Here is a 10,409-nt window from a genome sequence, read left to right as displayed (position 1 = left end):
GGCTTGCAAATTCATTTTAACTGAAATTGTTGACAACATAAAATATACTACATTTTAGGGATATTTAAACTAATATGACATGATAATAGAATAGAACATGATGGAAATTTTACAACTCAGTCCATCAGATATTTGTAGCGCATCCTCTCAATCCTCTACGGACATGTTGGAGAATAAATTCGGCATTGGCTAGTAAATATTTGTATTAACTCGCTAGACTTTTGACAACATGTAAGCGTTATGCTAATGAAAACTAAAAAAATACATTAAGAAAACCGAGAAGGGGCATCGTCATAAATAATACATTTATATAGTGTGTATATATATATATATATATATATATATATATATATATATATATAATATACTAATATATATAAACACAGTTAACCAAACATATACGCTTCTTTGAGTGCTTCAGTTATTTTCAATGGGTTCAATGCATTCGTAATATCTGACATTAAGTTTATCATTACCTTATACTCTTCCTTCTTCCTTTTGTCCTGCTGTTTTTTCACTTTCACTATCCGATCCAGAAAGTTTACCGAACTGATCTCTCGGACTATCCGCTCTTCTTTCATCTTGTTTTATTGGCGGTTATAAAAACACCTCACCGCTCTTCCGCCATCTACTGGCCTGGAGTGAAACACAAACTGATTTATCCTGAAAAACTCGCAATTAATCGTCGTAATTCCGTCCAAATTCTTTTAGATAGCTAATAATGCTAAAGCTTTGTTGTCATTTGTGGGGAAAATGCTTATGATCCCTCATACTGTATATTATTTATATATATATTGTATTATATTATATTATATGATATTATAGATCAGTTCATCTGATGCTCAAACACCTTTATTTTGGGTTTCCTAAAACACTGTAACTCAGCACCAGACATTAATATGCCGATACTGTAAATTCTTGTGTATTCTCCCAAATAATAATCACTTCAACACAGTTGAGTGTTTTAAATCAGACAATTATTGACAGATATGAAAAATTGAAAAAACGTTTAATTAACCTTAACCAGACCAAAATAAAAATAAATTTCTTACCACTTAATTTTAGCGGAAACATCTCTGCTTCTCTTCATTTGTTGTCAAAATACAAAAAAACCGTTTCTGTTACACTTTTACATCATGTTCTTTTCATTCGTATACGAGTCAAATCTTTATCAAACATATTTATATTTAATATAACACCTACAAATAATTGTTTATGGAGAAAATCGATAAATTAATGTCTGTCAGCGAGTCGATCCACCGGAATGACCATTAATTTGTACATTTCTGTGGAGAAATACAGCGTGTCACTTGCATATATATGTACACCTCCTATCAGAAGCTAATTGCCTAAAGGCTTAGCATCATTTTCTGGAATTTTCCAAGCTGCTTAAAGGCACAGTTAACTTAGTGTATGTAAACTTCTGACCCACTGGAATTGTGATATAGTCAATTAAAAGTGAAACAATCGGTCTGTAAACAATTGTTGGAAAAATTACTTGAGTCATGCACAAACTACATGTCCTAAACGACTTGCCAAAACTATAGTTTGCTAACATTAAATCTGTGGAATGGTTAAAAAATTTGTTTTAATGATTTCCTTATTGCTGGGAGGGGGCTGTCCCGTTTTCCACAAGCAGGAATCTGGTCACCCTAATGTTAGTATTATCAAATGCAAAATGAATGAGGTTTATGAATGAAATTTAGATCAGGTAAATAGTGTTGAAAAAAACATTGAAAGACTTATGTGATAAATGTAGTATTTTGTCAAAAGCAATGCATCTCAATGCAGCTTTATTACAACATATTAAGATACCAAGCACAGCAGTTGGATTAATGCATTTAAATAAGCTTAAATTGGCTCACACACACACACACACACACACAAACTTTGTGGTAAAGTCGCATTCAAATTCTTCCCAGCAAGCACTTGGGCATGAATAATATGTTTGCATTGTTTGGTCCTTTGCATGGTTTTATGTAACTTTTTTTAGTTTTTTTACAGTATGCAACTTGTTTTGTAATGTAAAATTGTGCACCACCCAAACTCAGATATCACTCGAAATCAGGTGTGCACCAAATGTGCTAGTGTGAAAGAACCCTTAGTGAAATAAAGCCGAGTGACTGGATCAGACAGTTGTTGTTTGGGTTTGTTGTGGCAAAAAAAATTAACCAACCATTACCACTGCATAAGAGACACTCTAAATCAAACAGTCATTTAAAAGAATTTATTCTTGCAAGAAGGACCCGGTCATTACACAGGAGTTACTCTGTGCCATGAGCGAGACGCTGAAGGGGAGGGCTGACTTGTTTTTTTATACCTCTTTTCAACCAAGGTCTCCCACAGAAGCAGGTTCTCCCCCTCTGCATTCTCAGACACTGATCAATGACTATCAACATTTCTACAACAGGTTCACTCCCACTTCTCCCCTCACTCCATAGCTGATCACCCCCACTTTGGCAGGAAACTTTTGAAAATGTGTTGAGAACTCAACTGTGCTGAAACAGGGTTTCATGAAAACCTGTTTTATTGTAGTCCCAAAGTGTATAGTGATAAGGGGGAGAATTATATATTCTGAATATTAATGGAGTAACAATTATTTATATTTACATTTGCAAACATTGGCCAAGAATGTCTTAATTGATATTTATTTGCATCACTTTCTACATTTTAAAACAACTTAAGTATATTACATCAATTTCTGATTTATTCTGCTTACAAATTAAAGTAAAATTTTAGTACATGCCTATATTATCAATAAATCTCTATTGCCTTTTACAGCAGTCAAACTGGGCTCATTTCGCATGTCCATGTCAACAAATCCATTCCTTCCCACAAATGTCAAACAATTTGTCGCAGTGTTACAGGGATTTAGGAAGCCATCTAATGTTTTAGAAGAAAATAACATCCATTAGGTAGTTTACCATTGAGGGGCATTTAGCCCCATTGTACCCATCATATTAAATCATATAGGTAAACAGATTTACTAACATATGATGTGTGCACATATCAAACTCTGTTTGAGGGGAAAGTATACAATTTGTGGGAAAGATGCCCAGTGGAGCAGATGGGGGCATGTGGGTTCTAGAGAACACTATAGGGCTTGGGGCTAAATTTGAGAAAATGTGAAATACTTTTAGTTCAAATTTGATTCATAGATGTACAAAAAAATATATTTAAAGCTACATAACCTAAATAAAGTTCAAAGGTGATAGGTCAAAACAGGTTTTTCCCATACAGGACTAAACTTACTCATTAAGACAATGAAAGGAACAAGAACAATTTGATTTCTCTTAAAATAAATAAACAATTTCATTAGCTTGTTTTGATGGTCCTGACAAAGTCACAACATTTGGTTCTAGTACCAAAAACTATCCTGTATTGATAATGTATTCATTACCTGTCCTCAAAAAAAAACCTAAAAAACCCTAAGACAATAGGAGGGATGCATGCCCTTGGTTATTCTCTTAAATGATGCTCTATTGGGAGAACTTTCATCACCGGATAGCACATGTACATCCCTGAGATGCTCGTTTTAGATCTTTTGATCTGGAAAGCATCACAATCAAATTAACATCTGCTAAACATCTTAAAAAGATCTGACTAAAATAAACTTTCTAAATCATGAACGCCTCAGACATCTGCTGAACGTGTTATTGACATCTGAGAGGAAACAACTTATAGCCATATTGCAGATGAAGAAATTAAGTCTCCCAGAAGTAAACACACACATCTAGGTGATGTACATGTGCTATCAGAGTCTTTGGATTTATTTGCATTACCAACTATTTACTTGATCTTGTTGGACCTGATGATGATATTTGCTCACTGTGACTACCTGGGCAACTGTTATTTACATGTCTATGTAGATTACTTGCTGCGATGAAACATTTTCCACATGAAGAGCAGTGGTATGGTTTCTCTCCAGTATGAATTCTCTCATGTTTTTTCAGGTTCACTGATTGAATGAAAGTCTTTCCACAATGTGAGCATTTGTAAGATTTCTCTCCAGTATGGATTCTCTCGTGTTTTTTCAGGTTTTCTGACTGATTAAAACTCTTTCCACAGTGTGAGCATTTGTAAGATTTCTCTCCAGTATGGATTCTCTCGTGTTTTTTCAGGTTTTCTGACTGATTAAAACTCTTTCCACAGTGTGAGCATTTGTAAGATTTCTCTCCAGTGTGGATTCTCTCGTGTTTTTTCAGGTTTTCTGACTGACTGAAACTCTTTCCACAGTGTGAGCACTTAAAAGGTTTTTCTCCAGTGTGGATTCTCTCGTGTTTTTTCAGGTTTTCTGACTGAGTGAAACTCTTTTCACAGTGTGAGCACTTGTAAGGTTTTTCTCCAGTATGAATTCTTAAGTGCTCTTTTAAGACACTGGCTGTAACAAAGGTCTTTCCACATTCAAGGCACACATGAGCCCCCACACCCGTATGCATTGTCTGGTGATCTTGAAAATAATTCAGGCGTGCAAAACTCTTTCCACAAAAAGAACACTTGTAAAGTTTCTCTTTTGTGTGAGTTTTCAGGTGTTTTTTTAGGACTGAATACAAAGCAAATGTTTTACCACACTTATCACATTCAAATGGCTTTTCTCCAGAGTGATACTGGAGATGATTCTGGAGATGGTGTAGATATGCAAAACTTTTTCCACACTGATGGCACGTGTAAGGCTTCTCTCCTGTGTGAATTCTTGTGTGGGTATTAAGACGATGTTTACGTTTAAAAGCTTTCCCACACTGACGACACTTGTAAGGCCGCTCTCCAGTATGAACGCTTGTGTGATCATTAAGATTGCTTTTACGTGCAAATCTCTTTCCACATTGTGAGCAGGTGAAAGATTTCTTTGCTGCATGTTTTTTAGGCTTTTTTGGTGAGAAATTCTTCTCCTTTATGCCACTCAAAGATTCTTCTCCAGTTGTGAAATCAAGTTTCTGATTCTGAACCTTCTCATCCACTTCCATCAGCGCTACAATGAAAAAAGTAAATTGACAAAAATCAATTCAAGAGGGAAAAATTGAAAAAACAAAAATTTAAATGGCAGAAAACAACAAACACCATGGCACAATTTGTTATTCAGGTGAAGTAATCATATCAACTTACATCTAATTGTGCAATTAGACCTCTGCAAATGATCCAGAATGCATCAGCATGTCTGGTCTTTAATGAAACAAAGAGGGCACATGTTACACCACTCTTTGTCTCTCTCCACTGGCTGCCAGTTGATGCACGTGTCAAATTCAAGACTCTGATGCTGGCATAAAAAAAAAACAGTCACTGGGTCTGCTCCAGCATACCTAAAATAATTTCTGCAGAACTACACGCCCACCAGAAGCCTGCGGTCGGCTAAGGAACGTCACCTTGTCGTACCAACACAAAACACCACCAAAACACTTTCCCGAACTCCGTTTCATCATACCACGTTAGTGGAATGACCTTCCCAACTCCATCTGTGAAGCTGACTCACTCTCTATCTTCAAAAAACGACTTAAAACATCTTTTCCATGAGCACTGAACCAGTCACTAAAAAAATTAATTAAAATGCTTGTTGCACTTTAATCTGTTTTGAATCCTATTCTGATGCTATTGAAACTTTGTAATATGGCACTTTTCATACCACTGTCTCCTTAAGATGATTCGCTTATGTTTTCCTCTTTTGTAAGTCGCTTTGGATAGAAGTGTCTGCCAAATGAATAAATGTAAATGCATGAAAGACCTTGAGAAAACTTTAAAGACATTATTTTAGGAATGTATTTAATTTAAAGAGTAAAGTACAAGATCCTTAGTACCTAGGGCCTAGCGGAAAACAAGGACGGAATTGCGGAATCCAGTCTTAAAAACAGAATTAACAACAAACGCAGAATATCATGGAAATTGACAAATTTGGGATAAAATGAATGTATAAATGCACAATTAATCAAATAAAAATTGTGATATGTTAAGTGTGATGATTAAACCACAAAAGGCTGAAATGTAATCATATATTTACCCTGATAGCATATGTACATCACAGAGACGTGTGCATTTTCATCTGGAAGAATATATATTTTTTAGGTTGTTGGCTTGCCTGCAACAAAAGACGTTTAATCTCGGATATCAATTAGACATTCAGCAGATGTCTTTGAGATGTTTATGGTTTAAAATGTTTTTAAATGAAAATCTGATCTTTTTAAGATGTTTAGCAGATGTTAATTAGATTGTGATGCTTTCCAGATGAAAAGATCTAAAATAGACACTCTGAGTGTGTGCTATTTGGGTATATAATTAAATCAAAGCCTTTTGTGGTTTAAGAAGCGCATTAGCCCATAGGGCGAACTACTTTTACAAAGGGGAGAAGTCATCTAAAGCATCCAGTTCTCCACCAAAACGTCAAAATAATAGTCTCTTTTATCCATCTTCAACCGCTTATCCGAAGTCGGGTCGTGGGGGCCGCAGCTCCAGCAGGGGGCCCCAAACTTCCCTATCCCGAGCCACATTAACCAGCTCTGAATGGGGGACCCATAGGCGTTCCCAGGCCAGTGTGGAGATGTAATCGCTCCACCTAGTCCTGGGTCTTCCCCGAGGCCTCCTCCCAGCTGGACGTGCCTGAAAGACCTCCCTAGGGAGGCGCCCAGGGGGCATCCTTGGAGATGTAATCGCTCCACCTAGTTGTACCGAGATGGCGGCGCGGTAGCACGCAGCGGCCACTCCAGATCCAAAATGGTGCTATTATTGTCACTTAGTCCGACTTTTACGGCACATAGACATCAGAGCAACCGGTGTTCATGTCTACCATCGCCAGACACTGTTAAAATATAAGATTCATGCAACAACCAAGCTGCATGATGATCTGCAGGAGTTGCTACGTGAACTCTGCTTGCTGCGGAGACCAGGCCTCGGCGTCGCCTGATGCCGGTGCCCGGGGACGTCCTAAGCGGTGTGCAAGGAAACGAAAGCGCGGCAAGAGGGCGGGAGTCCATGCTAGGCTAAAAACAGACCCTAGCCGGCCAGCTCTCCCGTCTATCCTGCTCTCAAATGTTTGCTCCCTGGACAATAAACTGGACTACATCCGACTCCAGCAGACTATGCAGCATGAGCTAAGAGACTGTTTTTTTTCAAATGCACAATACTGCTCCAGGATCAGGTGAAAACCTGGCCAGCAGGAGACATCTCTGTTCTTCAGGACTGTTTTGAGTGTACTGACTGGCATAGGTTCAGGGAGGCTGCAACATATGGCGACTCTACCAACTTGGAGGAATACACAGCATCAGTGACCAGCTACATCAGCAAGTGCATTGATGATGTCACCATCTCCAAGACCATCACCACACATTCCAACCAGAAGCCGTGGATGACTCTGCCTTCAGAGCAGATGACAAGGCTGCCCTAAGAACAGCGAGGGCCAAACTGTCCCGGGCCATCAGAGAGGCAAAGCGCGCACACGCCCAGAGAATCCACAGTCACTTCCAGGACAGCGGCGACACGTCGCGCATGTGGCAGGGCATCCAGGCCGGTGACAAAGATGCCTCCCTTCCAGATGTGCTGACCGACTTCTACGCTCAGTTTGAAGCACAGAACGACATGGTGGCAAGGAAGACAGCCCCTCCTCCCAACGACCAGGTGCTCCGTCTTTCCACGGCTGATGTGAGGAAAACTCTACGTAGAGTCAACCCACGGAAGGCTGCTAGACCAGACAACATTCCTGGCAGTGCTCAGAGGATGTGCAGACCATCTTCAACATCTCTCTGAGCAGCGCTGTCATTCCAACATGCTTCAAGGCCACCACCATCGTCCCCATGCCAAAGAAGTCTTCAGTGTCCTGCCTCAACGACTACCGTTCCGTCCACACACCCATCACCATGACGTGCTTCGAGAGGCTCGTCATGAGGCACATTAAGACCCAGCAGCCCCCCTCACTAGACCCACTGCAGTACGCGTATCGTCCAAACCGTTCAACAGATGACGCCATCGCCACCACCCTCCATCTGGCCCTCACCCACCTAGATAAAAAGGACTCATACGTTCGAATGCTGTTCATAGACTTCGGCTCAGCATTCAACATAATCATTCCCCCAAAGCTGAACCTGCTGGGCCTGGACACCTCCCTCTGCAACTGGATCCTGGACTTCCTGACTGGGAGACCTTAGTCAGTCCGGATCGGGAACAGCATCACAACCTCCACCACACTGAGCACTTAGGCCCCCCAGGGCTGTGTGCTAAGTCCACTGCTGTTCACTCTGCTGACTCACGACTGTGCAGCAATGCACAGCTTGAACCACATCGTCAAGTTCGCAGATGACACGACCGTGTTGGGTCTCATCAGCAAGAACGACGAGTCACATACAGAGAGGAGGTGCAGCGGCTAACGGACTGGTGTAGAGCCAACAACCTGTCCCTGAATGTCGACAAAACAAAAGAGATGGTTGTTGACTTTAGGAGAGCACAAGGTGAACACTCTCCGCTGAACATCGACGGCTCCTCTGTGGAGAGCGTCAAGAGAACCAAATGCCTTGGTGTTCACCTGGCGGAGAACCTCACCTGGTCCCTCAACACCAGCTCTATTACCAAGAAAGCCCAGCAGCGTCTCTACTTCCTTCGAAGGCTGAGGAAAGCACATCTCCCACCCCCCATCCTCACTACATTCAATAGAGGGACTATTGAGAGCATCCTGAGCAGCTGCATCAAGTCAAGTGGTTTTTATTGTTGTTTCAACCATATATATTTAGTACAGTACACAGCGAAACAAGACAACGTTCGTCCAGGACCATGGTGCTACATAAAAACAACAGACTACACAACTAAATAAAATACTTATATAAAATACCTATACCTATATAAAGTGCACGTACAAACATGTGCAAAAAGTACGGGACAGTACAAGAAATTTCTGACAATGAACAGGACAATAGGCACAGTGAGAGACCAGTACACAGTAATGCAAAAAGATGACAGTTTCTAAAAATGTAAACAACATACTATGAGATAGTGTTCTATGCACATAGCAGTTATTGAGGTAGCAGACAGTTATAAAGTGCAACTCAGGACACGTGTGTGTGTGTGTGTGTGTGTGTGTGTGTCTGGTTTGTGACTTGCACTGTTACGCACCGCAAAGCCCTGTAGAGGATGAGGACAGCTGAGAAGATCATCAGGGTCTCTTTTCCCTCCATCAAAAACATTTACAAAAAACACTGTATCCGCAAAGCAACCAGCATTGTGGACGACCCCACACACCCCTCACACAAACTCTTCACGCTCCTGCTGTCTGGCAAGAGGTACCGAAGCATTCGGGCCCTCACGGCCAGACTGTGTAACAGCTTCTTCCCCCAAGCCATCAGACTCCTCAATCCTCAGAGACTGGTTTGACACACACGTCCTGAGTTGCACTTTAATTATTGTCACTTTATACCTGGCTGCTACCTCAATAACAGCTATGTGCATAGAACACTATCTCATAGTATGTTATGTTTATGTTTGGCATTTTTAGAAACTCATCTTTTTGCACTACTGTGTACTGGTCAGCGCAGCACTGTCTCTCACTGTGTCTATTGTACTGTTAATTTTTAGTAATTTATTTTACTGTCCCATACTTTTTGCACACGTTTGCACGTGCACTTTATATAGGTATGTTATTTAGTCTGTAGTCTCATGTGGTTCTGGGTTTGTCCTACGTTGTTTTATGTAGCACCATGGTCCAGGAGGAACGTTGTCTCGTTTCGCTGTGTACTGTACTAACTGTTCATTCAATGTAGTAATGCAATTTAATGTAATGTAGCAATATCTCACAAGCAGGGATATTTTTGTGAGATTATATATATATATATATATATATATATATATATATATACACATACACACACACACACATATATATATATATATACACACACACACACACACACACACACACACACACACACACACCCAGAGCAAAATATTTTTTCATAATTCCTGACATTTAATTGTAGAAAACATTCCTTGTCAGTTAGGATCACTACTTTTAGAATGTGAAATGTCATAATTTTAGTAGAGAGAATGATTTATTTCAGATATTAATTCTCTCATCACATTCCCAGTGGGTCAGAAGTTTAAATACGCTTTGTTAGTATTTGATAGCATTGCATTTAAATTGTTTAATGTGGGTGAAATGTTTTGGGTAGCCTTCCAATTTTCTTGAATTTTGGCCCATTCCTCCTGTAACAGGAGGTTTGAAGGCCTCCTTGCTAGCACAAGCTTTTTCAGTCCTGCCCAGAAATTTTCTATCAGATTGAGGTCAGGGCTTTGTGATGGCCACTCCAATACCTTGACTTTGTTGTCCTTAATCCATTTTGCCTCAACTTTGGTGTCATTGTCCATTTGGAAGATCTATTTGTGACCAAGGTTGAACTTCCTGGCTAATGTCTTAAGATGTTGCTTCAAAATAGTTGGGATGG

The 10,409-nt window shown here is 40.0% G+C and overlaps 1 protein-coding gene across 1 annotated transcript in view; it reads right to left on the bottom strand.

Moving 5' to 3' along the window:
* Window positions 1–2,254: 2,254 nt before the first annotated feature.
* LOC127624944 (zinc finger protein 208-like) overlaps window positions 2,255–10,409 on the bottom strand; it is a 114,194-nt gene continuing 106,039 nt past the window's right edge. Inside the window, exon 8 of the mRNA XM_052099877.1 lies at window positions 2,255–4,836. Coding sequence (XP_051955837.1) covers window positions 3,786–4,836 — 1,051 coding nt within the window. The 3' untranslated portion in view covers window positions 2,255–3,785. The remainder of the gene's footprint in view (window positions 4,837–10,409) is intronic.

This window comes from Xyrauchen texanus, chromosome 31 (genome assembly GCF_025860055.1).
Source record: "Xyrauchen texanus isolate HMW12.3.18 chromosome 31, RBS_HiC_50CHRs, whole genome shotgun sequence".
Classification (NCBI taxonomy): domain Eukaryota; kingdom Metazoa; phylum Chordata; class Actinopteri; order Cypriniformes; family Catostomidae; genus Xyrauchen; species Xyrauchen texanus.
The sequence above is the reverse complement of the archived record's forward strand: the minus strand, read 5'-3'. Positions and strand labels throughout refer to the sequence as shown.